At 45.8% G+C, this 21,056-nt stretch overlaps 1 protein-coding gene across 9 annotated transcripts in view; it reads right to left on the minus strand.

Annotated features, from left to right (window-relative positions):
• Nucleotides 1-7,103: 7,103 nt before the first annotated feature.
• Nucleotides 7,104-21,056, minus strand: part of BOC (BOC cell adhesion associated, oncogene regulated) — a 98,143-nt gene continuing 84,190 nt past the window's right edge. For 8 of the 9 annotated variants that reach the window (XM_053309933.1, XM_053309934.1, XM_053309938.1 and 5 more), the window contains 8 exons: nucleotides 19,808-19,989; nucleotides 17,770-17,875; nucleotides 16,203-16,325; nucleotides 14,156-14,377; nucleotides 12,257-12,483; nucleotides 10,205-10,275; nucleotides 8,295-8,491; nucleotides 7,104-7,793 (listed from right to left, as the gene is read on the minus strand). In XM_053309933.1, coding sequence (XP_053165908.1) covers nucleotides 7,612-7,793; nucleotides 8,295-8,491; nucleotides 10,205-10,275; nucleotides 12,257-12,483; nucleotides 14,156-14,377; nucleotides 16,203-16,325; nucleotides 17,770-17,875; nucleotides 19,808-19,989 — 1,310 coding nt within the window. In that variant the 3' untranslated portion in view covers nucleotides 7,104-7,611. The remainder of the gene's footprint in view (nucleotides 7,794-8,294; nucleotides 8,492-10,204; nucleotides 10,276-12,256; nucleotides 12,484-14,155; nucleotides 14,378-16,202; nucleotides 16,326-17,769; nucleotides 17,876-19,807; nucleotides 19,990-21,056) is intronic. The other variant, XM_053309942.1, reaches the window with a different exon arrangement.

A 21,056-nucleotide genomic window follows, 5' to 3' on the forward strand; every position in this document is an offset into this window, starting at 1 on the left:
GTCGCCTCCTGCAAGATTTGCCTCTCTTTCTCGAAGCAAACGAGAAAAAACCGAGCGCTACGCCTTCGGGCTGCTATTTATGACGAGGTCCTGAGCCCCTCCACTCCGGGCACTCCTCGTCCCTCAACATCAACTTCGTCTTCAAAATTGCCCCAAGAGCAGAGTCGGCACCTCCATGAACGTCGAGCCGCCACCGAAAGTCTTCCTCAATATCGAAAAAAGTTGATTCTTCGAAACCTACTTCGATGCCGAAGAAACATTCTAAGTCGAAGGAATCTCCAGCTCCTTCGCGTGCATCCAAGTTGCCGACACTGACATCGAGACCGGAGAAATCAACATCGACGCCGTGTACATCTTCTTCATCTTCCCCGTCGAGACCGGATCTTTGTTCAAAAGGACGTACCGACTCTCCTTCTGGGCGTCGAAACGCAGATCGGCATGGTTCTCCACCTAGAAAACGTCGGAGATCCCCAGACCTGCCTCCTCGTACTCCATCTCCACCAAGAGTACAATCTTCACAATCATCGAAGTCGTCAGCTTTACCATCAACGTCGGGGATTCCATCGACCACTACAGCGCCACCGATGTCGACCGTTCAGTCGGCGCTACCTGCTCCCTCGATGTCGACAGCTCAGTCGATGCCGACAAATCCTTCGATATCGACCGCTCCTTCAACATCGACGGTTCCCTCGATATTGACTCCTGCTGTTCAGCCAATGCTTGCCTCGACGTCGATTTCGATGCCGATTGCACGGGCTCTATCACCAGCTCTGACCCCGCTGGCCTCGGCTTCGCCCTCTACACCGACGGTCGGTCTTGCTACTGTACTGCACACCCCGGTCCTTACTTCTCATGTGACGCCACGCTGCCCACCTCCTGCTTTTGAGATCATAGACGTCGATGCCGAGGATGTTCTACCATCAGCGACTCGCTCACTGCTCTCGTTATTGGACTCGACGTCGAGTAGATGGACAACCTCTACCTTTAAGGGTTTCTTGCCAACAGATGCAGGCCCATCTCAACCTTCAGACTCCATAGCACACTCCTCCAGACCACAATCCGCCAGCCAAGTGCGCTCCCCTCTAGCATGGCACACCTGTGGATACCCCCAGGATCCCATGGGTACAGCGTCACCTGGAGAACCATATGTGTTTGATGACACCGGGTCTCAACGATTGCCACTGTGTTCTGTGTCTACTGTATCTACCCAGACGAACTGCCCAGAACTGTTTCACCGCGCCTCACAGACATTTCCTATGAGCACGAAATCTGCCTCTATTCAAACAGATGCCTTGCCACACTCATCTGTCATCACTGAAGAAACACAAACCATTGGTCAAACGAATGTAAATGAACCGTCTCCTTGCTCCCCCTCTGAACACTATGGTTCGTCCGATTTTGAGTCGGATTCTGATGAGGACAGTAACATTGTAGATCCTCCGGTGGATGTGGCTCCACCCACGTATGTGTCTCCAAATGATGAGCTAAAAGCTTACCATAAGCACATCCGTGTGATGGCAGATTCCCTGGGACTAGACATTCGCTCTCCTATGGCAACAATAGACGATCCGGTATACAACTTTATGCTTCAATCTCAATCTACCGCCCCGGTAGCACTTCCCATGTTACCAGTGATCACTAGAGCCGCTAAATGTGCTTGGGAGGTACTCCACACCTCCACGCCGACTTCCAAAAAACTTGAAAGCCTCTACCGAGTACAAGATAAAGACAATGAATATTTGTTGAAGCACCCAGCGCCCAATTCTCTTGTTATTGATTGCGCTACTTCTTCCAAGTCAGGTAGACGCCATACAGTTCCTCCGGATAAAGAAGGCAGGAAACTAGACCTTTTAGGCAGGAAAGTGTATTCGACTTCGTGCCTCTCGATCAAAGTGGCCAACTATGCAGCCTGCACGGCCAAGTATACACATGGTCTCTGGGAACTTTTGGAGAAAGACATGGAAACTTTGCCTATACATGAGTTTAGGGCTAAATTCCGCCAGACCTTGGAGAACACTGGGGATCTAACTCGCCGCCAGCTAAGCATCTCTAAACACCTAGCGGAGAGCGAGTCCAGGGCCATGACAGCGGCTATCACTCTACGCAGGCATGCTTGGTTGCGGTCCACTAACCTCCAGATGGACATGAAAGAAAAGATCGAAGGCCTCCCTTTCGATGGCTCAGGTCTTTTCAGCACCACCACAGACACCACAATGGAACAGTTAAAAAAATCCAAGTTCACGGCAAAGACATTCACCGCTGCCCCATCATCCTCCGGGCAGTCATCAAGATATCGGCCCAATTATGGAAAATACCGGCCTAACTATCGAACCCAAGATCGCCAGGATTTCAGAAAACCATATACCCCATATCAAAAGCGTGCCTACCAGCAGAGGCATAAAGCTTCTCAACCCCAACGTTCCAAGACGCAGGACAATCAAAAGCGTCTTTGAAAATTGCAATTGCCCATTGACACCTCCTCCTCTCTCCCCTTCCCAGCCAGCGGGGGTACCATCCTCACCACCGACTATTCCGTCCCAGCCAACCATCAGACTGGCCAGCCATGCCCCCGCATGGCACCATATAACATCAGACAAATGGGTCCTGAAAATTGTGAGCTCAGGCTATGCACTCGAATTCAAGACCATTCCTCGGTTTATGGGGATGAAGCTCACTCCTACATCGGATCTCCTGAAGGAAGAGGTGAAGGATCTTCTTTGCAAAGGGGCAATAGCCCCGGTGCCATGGGCAGACAGGCTAGACGGGTTCTACTCCCGTTACTTCCAAATTCCCAAACGGGATGGGGGTATACGGCCCATCATGGATCTCCGTCGCCTGAACAAATTCATTCGCGTCCAAAAATTCCGCATGATGGCGTTACAGCACATCCTACCTCTCCTCCAAGGAGAAGAGTGGCTTGCAACGCTGGACCTCAAGGACACCTATTTTCATATAAGTATTTGGCCTTGCCACTGAAAATATCTACGTTTCACCGTCGGACAGGAAGTGTACCAATACAATGTATTGCCCTTTGGACTGTCTACCGCACTGAGGGTTTTTACGAAATGCATGGCTGTAGTGATTGCGCACCTGCATACCAGAGGGATTGCTGTATATCCATACCTAGACGACTGGCTTCTGGCAGCGAAAACCAAAGAAGAGTTACTTTCGCATATCCGTTATGTGAAAGATCTTCTCCACGATCTAGGGGTTCAAATCAATTGGAAAAAGTCATATCTACAACCGGTTCCAGTTATCTCCTACGTAGGAGCAATTTTGGACACCAGAGTACAGAAAGCGTTCTTACCAGAGGACAGGTTCAACTGTATTGGAGACCTGATTCATCTCTTCCAACATCAACCTACCCAACCGGCCCGTGCCGTCCAACGCCTCTTAGGGCTGATGGCTTCGTGCAATGCGATTATACACTTCGCTTGCCTAAAGATGCGAAAGCTTCAACTATGGTTCCTTTCTGTCTTTCACCCATACAAGGACAGTCAAGACAAACGCTTGCTAATACCTCCTCAAGTCCTTCGTTCACTAACCTGGTGGACACGACGAGACAATCTGCTCAGTGGGGTCCCCTTTCAAAATCCCTCCCCTACTATCTGGCTGACCACAGATGCATCTCTACAGGGTTGGGGTGCCCACTGCAACGGCCACAAGATCCAAGGCAGGTGGTCTCCTCAACAAGCCCTACTACACATAAATTTCCTAGAACTACTAGCAGTTTTTCTGGCTCTACGTGCTTTTCTTCCAATCATACAAGGCCAGATTGTTCAAGTCCAGCTCGACAACACAACTGCACATGCACAAGCATACATCAACCGTCAGGGCGGAACGGTGTCTCGGAGCCTATGTGCCCTCAGCGTCCAACTGTGGCACTGGTGCATCCAACACCAGATTTCCCCTACGGCAGTACACATCAAAGGCCTGGAGAATGTATTAGCAGACGACCTCAGTCGGGTCTTCTTGAAAGATCACCAGCACGAATGGGAACTACATTCAGAAGTCTTGACCCCGCTCTTCGGCCGGTGGATGTTTCCCTCCATAGATCTCTTTGCTTGCTCCACGAATACAAAATGTTCCCGTTACTGCTCGAGAGCAGGCCACGATGCTCATTCTCTAGGGGATGCTTTTCAGCTGAACTGGTCCGAAGAGACTCCGTACATGTTTCCCCCACTCCCCCTGATACCCAGGGTAGTGGCACGTCTGCTCTCTCAACTGACCAACGGGATCTTGATTACCCCGTGGTGGCCAAGACAACCTTGGTTTCCGCGGCTACGCAGACTGTCCAGGAACTGTTATCACCACTTACCTCGGCGTCTAGATCTGTTGACACAAGACGACGGCCAGATCTTACACCCGAACGTACTCACTCTTCATCTGACCGCCTGGCGGATACTCTCCTAAAACGAATTCTGCTCAACCAACGGAAGGCATCCACTTATGGACTCACCATGCCCAAAACTCATGGTCACACATCAGGCAAAAAAACCCCATCAACACTCACTCTTCTTATCCCATTAGATGAAGAACCAATTCCAGTGGGTGATAACCCAGAGGCTGCTGGGGCCTCCCTGGAGGGAGCTGACCCTAACCACTCAGACCAAGAGGAAGGAGAGTGGTCAGATGGTCAAGAGCCAGAGGACTCTGATGCCCCCCAGAGGCTTTTTCAGTCAACTGATTTTGCACCCCTGATGTCCAAAACCATTTATACTCTAGAGTGGAACCTTTCTGCCTCAAATAACAAAGTTGCAACAATATCTAAAAAACCCTATTCCTTCCAAAAAGAAGGGGGGAGGAATTTTGAATGTCCAAAACTGGAACTGGAAAAGGTGCAGAAAAGGGCAATCAAGATGATCAGGGGCCTAGGGCACCTTTCTTATGAGGCAAGGCTACAACACCTGGGGCTTTTTAGTTTAGAAAAAAAGACTGCAGGGAGACATGATAGAGGTCTATAAAATCATGCATGGTGTGGAGAAAGTGGATAGAGAAAAATTCTTCTCCCTCTCACATCACTAGAACCAGGGGTCATCCCATGAAATTGATTGCCAGGAAATCTAGGACAAAAAAACAGAAGTACTTTTTCACACAACGCCCAATCCACTTGTGGAATTCTCTGCCATAAGATGCGGTGACAGACAACAACAACCTGGATGGCTTTAAGAGGGGCTTGGATAACTTCATGGAGGAGAGGTCTACCAACGGCTACTAGTCTGAGGGCTATAGGTCTCCTCCAGCCTCAAAGGCAGGATGCCTCTGAGTACCACTTGCAGGGGAGTAACAGCAGGAGAGAGCGCATGCCCTCAACTCCTGCCTGTGGCTTCCAGATGCTCCAGTTGTGCAAATGGTCTCTAATTCAGTGTTGAGCAACGGCAGTGAGCCTGATCTTAAAGATGCTGCAGACAGGCACATGGGGGTGGCTCTGAAAAGGGCACATGACTCCGCCACCCTAGCAATGAGAGCATCAGCAGCCACCTCCAAGCTAACCAGAGCATCTCTCATTTGGCTAGACAATCTAATCCAGAGCCCAGTCTCTGACCCGACACATTTAACGCCAAACCTCCTAAAACTGCACAAGGCACAGGCCTTCATCTCATCTCATCTCATCCAGCATCTGCAGTAAGATTGCTCCTAGTGGGAGAGATAAAAATGATGCTTTTCTGGTGTCTGGTCCTTGAGAGACACGCCTTCTTGCACCTGAAGGATGTGTCTCAATTTGGTTTCGACTCCTGGTAACCACAGAGTGCGGTTGTCTTTGGTGGAATATAGGAGTGGTTAACCATTGTTTCCTCCAGCACAGTATGCTGCTGCCCGTTATAGGTGTTTCCCATAGTCTGGGAAACATACCAGTGGGGATTTGAACTGGCAACCTCTGGCTTGATAATCAAGACATTTCCCCGCTGCACCATAATGTCCCTAAAACTTGCTTTTTTGGTGGCAGTTACCTCAGCACATAGGGTGTCTGAACTCTGGACTCTATCAGTTCACAAACATCTCTGCATTTTTTCAGAAAACTCTGTGAAACTTATACCTGACCCCTTTTTTCAACCCAAGATGGCCTCACCTTTTCACATGTCTCAGGATGTCATCTTACCATCTTTTTGCCCAAATCTGGTTCATCCATCAGAAAAATCCTGGCACAAGCTGGATGTATGTAGGTGCATAAAAACCTACATAAAATGCACAAAACATTTTCGAACTACAGAATCATTATTCATATGCTTTTTGCCTCAAAACGGGTCAGGCAGTGACTTCCGCCACCATAGCCCGGTGGCTAAAAGCGTGCATTGCCCTGGCTTATGATAAAATATGATAAATATGAATCTCAGAACCTTAGGGCACCCACTAAAGTAATTTGCTCATTCGACCAGAGCGGCTGTTACCTTGGCTGCATTCTCTACGGATGCCCTGGTCCCAGACATTTGCAGGGCAGCTACCTGGAGTGCCCCCTCAACTTTTACCAAGCACTACAAGTTGGATACCTTCGCCTCTGCTCAGGCAGCATTTGGGAGGCGAGTGCTCCAACAGGTCCTTCCTTTGGAATAGGCAAGGGGGCTCCCCACTAGATGGGCTGAGGTATGTCCCCCACCGCAAGGTGATGCCCTTGGATGCTAGTAACAGAGAATGGAGCCTTGGTTCACGTACTGTGAAGTCGTCTTCTTGCTGCTGCATCCAAGGGCACCTCGGCCCACCCTTGTTAGCACCCTTGCCTACTCTGCAGGGACTGTCCTTTGGGGAGTATCTAAATTGCCGGAAACACAACAGTTTTTTCTAATTGTTACTTTATCCCCCCCGACGTTTTTTGGAAGTGTGTTTTGGAGCATTTTTGTGCTCCTAGTTTACTGCTTTTTTCTTCAAAGTACTCTTGTTTCTCCTTGTCCTAAAATAACTGGATGGGGCAGTGATCCTGCACCTCTTAAAAACTATCACTAATCTGCATAGTCCTGCCTTAGGGCCCATGTGGAGAATCATAGCCCACTCAAGGAGATCCCTTGGATGCAGCAGCAAGAAGTCTTCATGGTAAGTGAATCTGCACGTCATGCCGGCGGCTATAAAAAAATGAATCCAAGAGGAGCAGTAAAAGGCGAGAAAGAGTCTTTAGTTGATGAAGCATGGCATTTGTTTAATTACAGGCACACTACCACAGAATCTGTGCATGTGTATATTGCTTGTTAATGCAGAGAAGTACTGTACCTACTTTATAACTGTTTCATTCAGCATCTGCAGTGAGATTCCTCCTAGTGGGAGAGAAAAAAACAACACTTTTCTGGTGTCTGGTCCTTGAGAGACAACGCCTTCTTGCGCCTGAAGAATGTGGCTCCTGGCCTTGTGCTTATCCTGTTGCTGGGAGACAGCCCTGGTGCCTTCTCAGAAGCAGAGCAGAAGTTGCCTTTTATGTGATCTGACAAAGGCACATGCCGTTGCCCCAGCTCCTGATTATCCCCTCCTGGACTCTTACACACGATGCCTTTTCTCTCAATGCAATTACAGAAGGCACGTTCAGCTCTATTTACAAGTGCATAAATATATAAATAGAGATGTAATACAAAAATAAATAGCTATTTCTCTGTTTAGAACAATAGTCTCTGTAAGGCAGTTTGTTCCCTAACTGGTGCTGGGAAGAGTTTCTAAGGGAATATGCAGGGGCAGGCGGTCCAGATGCTTCTCTGAGCTTTGTCCCAAACAAGTGTCCACTGGATTTGGAGGGTCCCCTTGTCTTCTCTCCTGGCAGAAGTCTGGCCTCTCTACATCTTCAACTGGCGCCAGACCAAGGCAGCCAGTGGAATCTGGGGAATACAAGGAAGGACAATCAGTCTATCCTAGGTCAGAACATTTTTCTTCAAAACACTCATTTCACTTCAGCTTGAATCTCCTAGCAGTGGTGGCACAAAAAGTGGGGGTGGGCGAGGCATAGAAGGGGCAAAGTGCATGTGTGGGTGGGTGGATTGTGTCCCACATATTAGATTTCTGAAATAGAAATGAGGGGGATGTTTGCACCCTGGAGCTGCCCTTGTCCGCTAGATCTTCCAGCACAATTCATTTTGGAAAAGCTGCTGCTGAAGCAGATATGAATGAAAATATCAGAAACATGGTGACAGTTACATCTGCTAAAATGATAGGATTACTCGTAAGAGTGGGAAAGGGTGAGTTTAATTCTCATTCTTCCTCCCCCATCCTGTATTAGTTCGAGAAGCTAGAAAGTATCTTTACAAAGCAACAATTCACCCCACAAGGTTAATGCATATCAAGGGGCAAGGATCTCTTCCTAAGGTCTCTGTCCCACTGACCTGTATGGAAGACAGGATCCTTCATGACTTCCATTGTGGAGCTGCTCATCTTGCTTTGTGACACTGAGTGACACATGCCAAGGAGTTGTTCATGATGATGATGGAGACAGTTGTCATGGGCCTGAAGCAGCTGGTGTGTAGAGTCATCAGGAAGTTCATAGAGAAAAGAACGGTGTTCTGGTCCAGGACTGGGTGACCTGAGTAGAAGAGAAAGGTGCAGTTTGGAGCCATCACCAGTCTTAAATTCTGAAACGGATTTCCTCAAATGTAAACTGACCAAAGAAACTAAGAGAGGACACAATCTGGCAGAGTTCATAGTTTCCTTTTCCATCTCCTAATCTGTGCTCCAGCATGATACAAGCTTATGTAACCTATACATTATTCCAGTAGCATAATTACTGAGACTGTATTGCCACAGAGCTGTGAGAAGCCCCAGACATCTATGTATTTTTAAGCAGCCAGCACCTGGGTAGGGCAGGAGACTGCTCTATCTCTAGCTAACTTGCTGAGACACATGCAGGAGCTGCCACTTGCCTGACCCTCCTGTTTCCTGACACACAATGTATCCACAGTAGCAGGTGAAGCACACTGTATGATGGAAACAACTGTCTGCAGTCAGAGCAGGGGGATGCAGTTCTACAAAGCTTCAAATCACAAATATAGTATTCACTTATTTATTTGATTTAAATACCACCCCTCCAAAAATGGCTCAGGATGGTTTACAACAAATAAAAACAAACTCAATTAACAGTTAAAATCAAAACTAAATCAAACAATTAAAATAATTTAAAACCAGCATTAAAATTTAAACCATGGATCTAATTAAAAGCCTGGGTGAATAAATGTGTCTTCAGCACCTTTTTAAAAGTTGCCAGAGATGGCAACTTATAGTACCTTTTGAGGAGTTTCCCCATCAACATCAAAGAGGAAAAGCTACCCAATATCCTGTGAGTAGTCATGTGATTGGAGGAGGAGGAGGTCATGCACTTACACTCATAAAACAAGCTTGATTTATTTGATTCTGCATCTTTTTTTTTAAGTTTAAGAGAAACAATGAATAAGTACTACTTATACCATCAGGAGAATGGATATCAAAGAAAGACCCTTACACTGCATTTAGGAGGAGGAAAAAAGCTTTAGGAAAACAGATTGCCAAATAAGATACGGCATGGGCTCCCATAATTAAAAGACTTGGCTTTTGTAATGAGCTCTACATGGGGCTACCTTTGTACGTAGTCCGGAAACTTCAGTTGGTTCAGAATGCGGCAGCCAGGTTGGTCTCTGGGGCATCTCGGAGAGACAACATTACTCCTTTATTGATGGAGCTACACTGGCTGCCAATAGGTTTCCGGACAAAATACAAAGTGCTAGTTATAACTTACAAAGCCCTAAATGGCTTAGGCCCAGGGTATCTAAGAGAGCATCTTCTTCATTATGAGCCCCACCGCCCATTGAGGTCATCTGAGGAGGTCCGTCTCCAGTTACCGCCAACCCGTTTGGTGGCTACACAGAGATGGGCTTTTTCGGTCGCTGCCCCGAGATTGTGGAACGCGCTCCCTGCTGAGATACGATCCTCCCCATCTCTGGCAATTTTCAAAAAACACCTGAAAACCCATCTTTTCACCCAAGCTTTCTCAGCTTCCTAAATTTTGGGGGTTAATATCTGGTCTATTTTAAAATTCAAAACCTAATTTTGGGGTTTTTGATCACTGTAATTGTTTAATTGTTGTTTTAAAATGTTTTTAAATTGTTAATTGCTATATTGATTTTTAATTTGTTTTAGCTCTTTACTGTTTTAGTGGTTTGTTTTAATTGTAAACTGCCCTGAGCCATTTTGGAAGGGCGGTATACAACTAACTAACTAACTAACTAATATGCCACTATATACTGTCTCATGGTTAAAGCCATACCTTTGGTGTTCAGCTGGAATATTTCCATTTTGCAGCACTCTCCTTTGCAGAAAACCATTGGTCTCATTCTGCTAAGAAAAGGGAAAGGCTTGTCACTACATCAACAAATCCATAAGGCTTAAAACAATCCAAATTTGAAAGCCAATACATGAGATTATAGAATGATAATTTAGGAATTCAGAACAAGCCTGCTTCTAGCACTAAAAAACTGTGGTGGTGTTGGGAGCAATGCACCTCGGCCAAATGGCCAGCAGATTGATTCTTTGGGTCTGCATGCAAATTCCTGCTGTGTTTTTATGACACTAGGGTGCATACAGAAACAACCTCAGATACTATGTATTTTATCTAAATCGTTTTTATGAACAAGCTGCTCAAACTAGCTTAGATCGGCTGCATAAACCTATTTGTTAGCTCTTGGACAGAAAGGCAGGTTGCTTAGGTGTAACTTACATGCTTTAAATTGTCATCTGTGCAAACATACATATGGGAGATCTGTGCCTGATGTGATGCTATTTTTGATGTGCCATATTGACACTGTATGTGAGAGTGAACACAGTCTGTGACCCAGTACCTTCCTGCTATTTTTCACAGTGTTGCCCATCATGATTTCTACTGCATGATGTTTTGAATACAGTATGAGGAGCTGCCTGGGTTGACTTGTCATATGCAAGCTGAAGAAATGGGCTAACATCCTAACAATCCTGTTGCTCCTGCCCAGCCTTACCCCACTCCTTAGCCTGGCTTTTAGCAGAGGTTAAAGGCGTCAGCGCATCCTTAACCCAGCTGCCAGGATCATGTGTCTCCTTGGGCTGCACACTCAAGACAGAGATGGGCGCCTAGAGTGTCAGTCTGATGGGGGAATCCCCCAAGGCACTGCGTTCATTGTGCAGAGCCTTGTAGAATACCTGGAGGCTGGGAAAAGAAGTCCAAGCCTCTGTTGATCTGCAGCATGGGTTGTGTGGGCACACAGCTTGTGTGCTGAAGAAACAAAGATCAATTATCTGGGGGAAGGTAGGTTGAACCCTGCCTTCCCCCCTGCCCACCCTGGTATTGGTCGTAAGAACGACCTTACTAGATATTAGAAAGTTGGCCTTAGAAAGCACATTTGGACTGCAAGTTTACCGGTGTGTGGAGGGAGGGAAGAACTGCCAATATGGCTGTCATATAACCTAGCAGCCATTGTACTTGATGAGCTGGTTGGGAAGCAATCGGTGCTTATGAGGGATATGTTAGATTGGCTCTCAGTCAAATACAGTGGCTTACATCATGCACAGTGGATTCGGAAGCAAGTCCTTTTGCTGTTCAGAAGCAGTGGTTTCACAAGCAGCATTAGCATATTTATTCCAGTAGTCGTGAATGACGGAAACTGTGGTGACACTGCTTGCAACACCACTGCTTCCAAACAGTGGAGGGGCCTGCTTCAGAGTAGAGGAGAGCTGGTCTTGTGGTAGCAAGCATGACTTGTCCCCATAGCTAAGCAGGGTCTGCCCTGGTTGCATGTGAATGGGAGACTTCATGTGTGAGCACTGCAAGATATTCCCCTCGGGATGAAGCCGCTCTGGGAAGAACAGAAGGTTTCAAGTTCCCTCCCTGGCATCTCCAAGACAGGGCTGAGAGAGATTCCTGCCTGCAACCTTGGAGAAGCTGCTGCCAGTTTGTGAAGACAATACTGAGCTAGATAGACCAATGGTCTGACTCAGTATATGGCAGTTTCCTATGTTCCTAGAGTCTGCAGCAGCAGCCCCAGGGCACAGCCTTGTGGCTCTGTACAACTGTGTATCATGTCAGTGACTGAAAGGAGATGAAATCATATGAAGTATTTTTACAAAGCTCTAGAGAGAGTTCCTGCAGGTACAAAAGTGCATGCTTGCTGTAGACACACGGAAAATGACTTAGAACCTCCCCAAGTTCCCATCTGAGACTGGGATGGAAACTGCTGGCAAAGCATTTTCCTCCTCATTCCACATGGCATGCTACCCATGGGGTCTTGGCTTGACACATTTGGCAGGAGAAATAAAGATACCTAATATCTGCTCTGGCTAAAGAAGCTACCTGATGGACTTCATCTGGGCTGTAATCCTGTGGCTTTGCACCAGGATATCCTATTGTAGCTGAGGGGAAATGCCCATTGGCACCCTGGTGTGTTGGCAGATGCACACCATTTGCATAACGCATCCCGTTGGCTCGAGGTGTGGAGACCCCTCGCAGAGGTACCATGGTGTACTGGCAAGACGACACCAGCAGCCCTGCTCCAGGGAAGCCGAGATCTATGGTTTGCTCTGAAACAAGAAAGGAAGGAATACACACATTACACTAAGAATGCAGGCCCAACATTAGCTACAAGCATAACTGGAAACAATGCAGTAGACAAATCCACAGAAACATGAGGCGGAAGCACCAACATGGCCAGGAAAGAATATCTTTGGGCTTGGGTTACAAATTTATTATTATTATTATTATTACTACTACTACTACTACTACTACTACTACTACTACTACTACTTGTTTACACAGTCAGGCAGGTGTTATCGACTGGTTTGTTTTATCCAGACATTGAGTCCTTCCCAAGGACCTGGGATGGCTGAATTTTATTGTCAGTTGTTATAGATGATGATGATGATGATGATGATGATGATTGATTGATTATTATTTTATTATTATTAATTCGATTTCTTTCAGATGGGCTTTTTAGGCCACAGACTTGATCCAGACTCTGTCTCAGTGCTCATGCAATGACTTTGGGAAATCAGATGTTAATTATATGCATGTTAGTTATGGCAGAATACACAAGTTTTCCAGGAATTATTCTGTGAGCAGAAATACCATGAAATTATGTATCAGAATATTTGTATTCCGCCCAAAATGCAAGTCTCTGGGCAGTTTACAACAATACAACAAAAACAACAAATAAAAAATTACAACGTTAAAACTATTAAAAATGAGGTGGTCCTGAGCTCATCTCCTGAGTTCCGACCCCGTATAATAAGTACCTCCCTCATCTAGCCATCACCACCTTCAGGCAGGCATTTAGGGAGGTTATGCCTTTTCCTGATGATGTTGACATGGAGAAAAAGATCTGGGTGTCATCAGCCTACTGATAACACCCTGCACCAAATCTCCTGATTATCTCTCCCAGCGGTTTCATGTAGATGTTAAACAACATCGGAGACAATATGGACCCCTAAGGGATACCATACCAAAGTTCAGATTTTGAAGAACAACAGTCCCCGAGGGACACCATCTGGAATCTGCCCGAGAGGAAGGAGTGGAACCACCGTAAAGCAGTGCCTCCCACCCTCAACCCCCTCAGACGCTCCAGGAGGATACTATAGTATTGAAAGCTGTCGAGAGGTCCAAAAGGACCAACAGAGTGACACTTCCTCTGTCAATTCCCAATTGGAGATCATCCATCAGCCTGACCAAGGCAGTTTCGACTCCATAGTCCACCTGATATGCAGTCTGAAACAGGTCTAGAAAATCAGCTTCATCCAAGTCTGCTTGGAGTTGGGAGGCCACCACCCTCTTAATTACGTTGTCCAACCACAGAAGGTTGGAGACAGGCCTATAGTTGCTTAACTCTGAGAGATCCAAGGCAGGCTTCTTCAAAAGAGGTCTAATGATTGCCTCATTAAGACAAAGAGGCATCCTGCCCTCCCTCAGGGAAGCTTTTATTATCTCTACTAGGCCTTCCACAACAACTTCCCTGCCAGATAGTATAAGCCATGTTGGGCAAGGGTCAAGAAAACAGGTGGTAAGCCGTAACGCTCCAAGCAGCTTGTCCACATCTTCATGAGTCACAAATTGGCACTGATCCAGCCTGACCAGAGAATAAGATCATAGTTTTCCATACTTGCCATAGTCCATAACTTTCAATCAAAAGTATGTGTGAATTTTCACTTCCTCCTCCTTAAGAGTTACAAGTATGTTCTAAGTATTGACAAAGTCACTTACTTTGCTTAGACCAAGCCCTCCAAAGGCAAAATGGGATGAAAGCCACAATGATGAGAACAATAGATCCCAGCACCACCCCTACAATCAAGTATGGCAGATCACTGGAGCGGGCCACCATGGCCCCTGCCCCAAGGGCATTATGGCCACTGTTGTGTGGTGGATACTGTTGTGGGGATACCGTGGGTGGTGGGAGGCGACCAGGAAGTCCTGCAGATTTACGAGCTTCAGGGGGAAGAAAAAAGCAGTTAAGATCTGTTCATATTACACATGTAACTTTGCACTCCTTACTTTCTCTCTCTTTCTGACCAATCCCTCTATCTCACACTGACTTACCCTTGAAGGTCTCCATTTATCTAAGTTATGCTTCAACATATTAAAGTGATTTTTTCCTTCCAAGCTGCTAATTAATGATCCCAGAACAAAAGTCCAAAACACTGGGTCACTGGTAAGCCATTCATATCTCTTGCCTCAAGCTTTTATTATATCTTTCTGGCATCAAGCACAGACTTTTTTTTTTATTTGCCCAGGCATTGCAACCCAATGTCCTTGGGAGCCTTGTGTTGAAGGGTGCCATATACATTTCTTAAACAAAACAACATGAATAAACAATTGATTCACAATGTTGAAATCCACCCCTTGAGTACAGGTGGACCTTGTTATCCGAGGGGGTTCCGTTCTCAGCTACAACTGCGGATAACGGAACTGCGGATAACAAGACCTTGAGACAATGGGAATTGGGGGGTTAGGTTCCTGGAGGTGAAAAATGCCTTTAAAAAGCTTTAAAAGGCAGAAAATAGTAATTAAATAATGTACCATGCCATGCTGTGCAGCTGTCCAGCAATGTCCTCCAGAAACTGCAAAATCCCCCCCCCCACCGCAAACAGCCACAAAATGGCTCCTTTCAGCAAAATGGTGGCCGGAAATGACTTCATTCATTTTTGGCCATCTAGGGACCACGGATACACAGATTTTAACCCTTTAAAAACCGCATATGCCGAGGTCAGGTCTCCATTGCCCGACTTAAGAGAAGTGAAATTGCGGTTGTTGGGACTGTGTGTGACAAGGTCCACATGTGTACTCAGAACCTAATGCTTCAAAAGATTCACAGTTTATTGCTTGCAATAATTTTATTGCTATTCAGTGGTTGACATCCTGTGTGATGTTCTGTCTGCCTTGTAATGGAACAAGTGCACAGTAGGGCAGGAGCGCTCTTGCTGTTTAAGCAGGTCTTTATGTGACCTTACGGGGGTGCTGCTTCTGTTTTGACTGGTCCTGTGCTGCTGTAGAATGTTGCTTCTGTAAAGGATATTTTGGTCCATGATTATTTTGATAACTTTAACATGATTGGTTTTTTTGGCTTTAATGTATTTTATGTTTGAATATTGTATAGCTGTTTGGGGTCTCTGGATGAAAGGCAGTATATACACGCAAAAATAAATCAACAAATGAAAAAAAATCTACACCAAGAAAGCCACCTTTTCCTTATCTTCAAAATCAACTTTTTATTTATTTATTTTTTACATTTATATTCCGCTCTTTCTCCAAGGAGCCCAGAGTGGTGTACATGGTTATGTTTATCCTCACAAAAACCTTGTGAGGTAAGTTAGGCTGAGAGAGAATTGACAGGCCCAGAGTCACCCAGTGAGTTCCATGGCTGAATGGGGATTTGAACTTGGGTCTTCCTGGTCCTAGTCCAACACTCCAACCACTATACTAAGCTGGCTCTTTTGCTCATCTATTTAAAACACAGCTGCTAATGTTAAGTTCCAGTTTCTCCATAAACTAGGCTGTAATAGCGACATGATATGGATTTATCTTGCCTATTTGATTGTGCAGATCTAGTGACAACTGGGGACTTAGACCTAGTCTTAAGGCTGTAATATAACAAGTGAGTTTGTCGCACTAGAACTCTTGCTGTTCTTTCATTTCACACTGTTTACTCTCCTAATTAGTAACATTGTTTAAGTATCTTGCAATCATGCATGTGCAGTGTATTTCTAGTCTTCTGAATCTCTTCACAAAGGCTCTACCCTGTTGCATGAATTACCTTTGGTTTCACACATCATCACATTACTGAATTCACTCTCTCCACCTTCATTGAAGCACTGCATTTTAATGTCATATGAAGTCTCTGGCTGTAGGTGGCTGATAGAATGCCAGTATCGGTCACCTGAAAAGGAAGCAACACACATACACACACCTGTCACTTTCTTGTTTCCTTATCACCCAGTCTTGAAAACATACCTCTGTATTATTAAAGGATAAAACAAACACAGTGGCCGAAATCCTCATGCTGTGCTTGTGCAACAAAGTTGTGCTAGTGCAGGAAGACCGCATAGCTGTACTCAATGTAATCATAATCATCATCATCATCACCACCACCACCGGATTTTTCAAAATTGCATTCTGGCACTCTAGTGCAAAAGTGCTCTGTACAACATATGAGTAGGAGTGTGCATGGACTGGTCCGGGGCCATACAAAAGGCCTCTGGACCGGTCTGGAATCCGGTCGGTCCGGCGGGTGGGGGAGTGTGTCTTTAAGGGTGTGTGTGGGGGGGTAGTACTCCCCCCCCCATGCTGGACTTTCCAAAAATGTTCTTGGGTCAGCAGAGTTCCTCCCTGCCACCCCTGCCCCCGTCGTTGTCTTCAAAACTGGCACCACGCATGTGCCCATCGCGGCGCGTGTCTGTCACCACCACCGGCATGCACGCCGCATACGTCGCAATTATGTATGCGGTGCACGCGTGCCAGTGGCGGTGACAGGCACATGCGCTGAGACATGCACATGCGTGGCGCCAGCTTTTTCTGCTTGTTAACTTTGAAGACAACGACAGGGGCAGGGGCAGCAGGGAGGAACTCTGCTGCCCCAAGAATGTTTTAGGAAAGTCCAGCGCCGGAGGGAGAAGAGCAGCGGGGGGGGGGAGTGCTACCCCCCCGCCCTTAAAGACACACTCCCCCCAGTGCTGGACCACACCTCCGTGGTTCTGTGCACATCCCTACATATAGCAATAGCACTTACATTTATATACCGCTTTATAGCTGAAGCTCTCTAAGCGGTTTACAATGATTTAGCATATTGCCCCCAGCATTCTGGGTTCTCATTTTACCGACCTCGGAAGGATGGAAGGCTGAGTCAACCTTGAGCCCCTGGTCAGGATCGAACTTGTGACCTTCTGGTTACAGGGCGGCAGTTTTTACCACTGTGCCACCAGGGGCCACATGAGGTGCGCCACAGATTCCACAACTTGTTGCACAAGTGCAAACATGTCCGTGTTGGCAAAATACTAGTCTGGAACACAAGTTCTAGGTTTAGTACAACAACCTTGCACTAGCACCATGTTAGTCAGGAAGTTGGCCAGTATACTTACTGGAAAACAGAAAGAAACCTCTCTACCACACTGATGCAGCGATGTTGAGAGAAGCCCTTCTAGCATTACTTTGTGATACCCTACTGAAAGGGGTGATGTAAAACCCCTTTTGATGTAGTAGTCATAAGCAACTGAAGCTTGGACCCATCCAACCAAGGCATCCTCTTCATATATTTAAGTAGGTTACTCAGTATAGATGTTTTGGGCAATTAATAGTTGGGACCTAGCCAAATGATTGTTTCTTACCTTCTACCATATCCTTCTTGTAATCACTGTCATTATCGCAATCAGTTGGTCGATAATAGATGTAAAAACCATGAATTGGGGTATTGTTATTGCTGGCTGGGACGTACTATAGGAAAGAGTAAAAAGCAGAATTATCAGAAGCATGCAGGCTCATCAAAACAGCTTTCTCTCTACGTATGTAAACCGCTTTGGGAACTTTTGTTGAAAAGCAGTATATAAATATTTGTCATATTCTGCAAAGCAGCTGAAGGTATTGGGAATCATTTACCCCAGAACCCCACAATACCTTTACAAGATGGAACTTGCAAGAGATACAGATGTAAGGGATACGCAGTCAATCCAATCCTCTCTCTTACTCAGTTACTCTTTTTTTGGATTTTCCATACCAGTTCAGCCTATTTGTCAACTATTCAGCCCTGATAATCTGCTGGGGGAATTCGTGGTTGTGGCACCAAGACTTTGGAACTCCCTCTCCTAGGAGGGTTGGGCAAGGGGGCCCTGAACTGCTGATTTTAAGAGAAGCAGTTAAAAAAAACCCTTTATGTTTTGAAACACCTTTAATACTGGATAAACTGCTCTCTTGTTGTATTATGTATGCTACTTTTGCTGTGATTCCCACACATCTCAACACCCCAATATTTGGCTGTTCTTTCAGTTTGGTACTAAAGTCTTCTAAAATAAATAATTTTTGATTGTGAGCTGCCAGGAGGCCTCTACTGGCTGAAAGGTGACGTACAAATTTGTAACAACAAAAATATTTATATACTGCTTTTCAACAAAAGTTTCCAAAGCAGTTTACAGAGAAAAATAATAAATAAGATGACTCCCTGTCCCCAAAGGGCTCGCAATCTAAAAAGAAACATAAGATAGACACCAGCAGCAGACACTGGAGGTACTGTGCTGCGGGTGGATAGGGCCAGTTACTCTCCCCCTCCTCAATAAAGAGATTTATTTATTTTATTTACATAAAATAAATAAAATAAAATAACTTTCATTTATTTATTTAGTTACAAATATGTATGTCACCTTTCAGCCAATAGAGGCACCCTGGCAGCTCACAATCAATAAAACTGAATAAATTAAAAAAGACAACATCAATTGCACCTCACAAACTGAAAGCACAGCCAAATATTGGGGTATTGTCGGGGGGAGCCACAGCAAGAGCAGCATAAATAATCCAACAAGAAAGCAGGCCATCTAGCATTAAAGGTCTTTTGAAAAATAAATGGGAAAATACACAGGAAATCCTTCCCAAGATTGTATTATACAGCCACTTTGTAAAGCTAAGCAGATCAGTGCTTAGAATCACCTTGGAACCCCATGTATGCTATCTTGGGTTTCATTGGTAGAAGAACACAGGGAGCTAACTTATACTGAGTGAAACAATTGGTCTAGCTGGCTCAGTATTATCCACACTGACTCTGACTTCAGTGTTTCAGACATGAATTTTTTTCTGCCCTTTCTGAAGATGATGGGGACCTTCTGTATACTATATCACTGAGTTATGGCCCCATCCTCATGTGGAATACAAATGTACTAAATAAATATGTGTTTGGAAGTGTCAAACGCACCTAACAAGAAATAAAGCTAACAAGAAACAGAAATTTAGGTGATACAAAATATTAATATTTTAAGCCAGTCAAGATTGGTGATGAGCCTTCTAATGGCGCAGCAGGGAAGTAACTTGCCTAGGGAGCATGAGGCTGCTGGTGGTTCAAATCCCCGCTGGTATGTTTCCCAGACTATGGGAAACACCCATATCGGGCAGCAGCGATATAGGAAGGTGCTGAAAGGCATGGTCTCATACTGCGCGGGAGATGGCAATGGTAAACCCCTCCTGTATTCTACCAAGAAAACCACATGGCTCTGTGGTCGCCAGGAGTCAACATCGAATCGACAGCACAACTCAAGATTGGTGATACACTGAAATAATCTTGTGACAAATATTGTGCAGTCCCTATTCACTGTCAGCTGTGGATTCAACAAAGTGTGTCCCACCCTTCTCAATCAAGACCCAGATTCTGTCACCACTGCTCACCATCCATTTCAGCATGATGGTTGTCTCATTGATGGCGTCAGTGAAGGTGATGTATGGGCCTGTAACGGGACGCTCATAAGCACGATTGCCGTAGCCTGATACTACATATGGTTTAGATGCAGCACTCGGTTCACTCTCCCCCAGTATGTTCGATGCTCGCACCCGAAATTTGTAGGACATGCCTGGAGTGTGAAATGGAGAAAAAATGAAGACAGACAAGCAGATGACTTTGATAATACTTCTTCCTGAAAAATTAGCCATTCACAGTTAACAGGTGGCAAAGGGACATACAATCTAACAAACAAAAAGGCAGCAGCAGCCAATTTCCCCACAGACTTCATTTCTTGCCAACCTGAATAGTCATGTGCCACAGTTGCTACCTTACTCCAGATGCATGGAGGAGACTGAGTGCCACATAATACAGTGAGGTCATTCACATAATCAAAAACTGTGTTTTACCTGGGTTTGGGAGCTCAGGTAAGAGGAGCACCTGGATAGAAGTGATTGTCTGGAAGCCAGGTATGAGGAAAAGCTACCCAGGTTTTCTCCTACCTTGCTTCCACATAAAACGAAAATTGGGATCACACACAGTTCCCAAACCTGAGTAGAACACAGTTTTTGTGTGAATGACCTCAGTATATGTTACATGCTTACATGTGCAATGACGGCCGCTCCCCACCTCTCTTTTGCAGGTGGAAGCAGAGAACCAGCAGGTGGGAGCTGCTTAATCTTTCGCCACCAGCTGCCACCAGCTGCTTCTCTGCTTCAAATCCCCTCTGCCATGACTTTTCATAGGAAACTGCCATATACTGAGTCAGACCATTGGTCTATCTAGCTCAGTATTGTCTTCACAGACTGGCAGCGGCTTCTCCAAGGTTGCAGGCAGGAATCTCTCGCAGCCCTATCTTGGAGAAGCCAGGGAGGGAACTTGAAACCTTCTGCTCTTTCCAGAGCGGCTCCATCCCCTGAGGGGAATATCTTGCAGTGCTCACACATCAAGTCTCCCATTCATATGCAACCAGGGCAGACCCTGCTTAGCTATGGGGACAAGTCATGCTTGCTACCACCAGACCAGCTCTCCTCTCCACTTTCATCCCACAAGACTGAAAAAGCATGCTTGCGAAGGCAAAGAGTTGCTTGAAAATTTGTAGGGGGAGAAGCCAATGAGGTACATGTGTGACTTGGAGTGGGAAAACGGAGGGGAAAGGCCCGTGTGCCCCTTCTCTCAATTTCTCTGCTCCCAATCGCT

The sequence above is a fragment of the Hemicordylus capensis genome, chromosome 3 (genome assembly GCF_027244095.1).
Source record: "Hemicordylus capensis ecotype Gifberg chromosome 3, rHemCap1.1.pri, whole genome shotgun sequence".
Lineage (NCBI taxonomy): Eukaryota > Metazoa > Chordata > Lepidosauria > Squamata > Cordylidae > Hemicordylus > Hemicordylus capensis.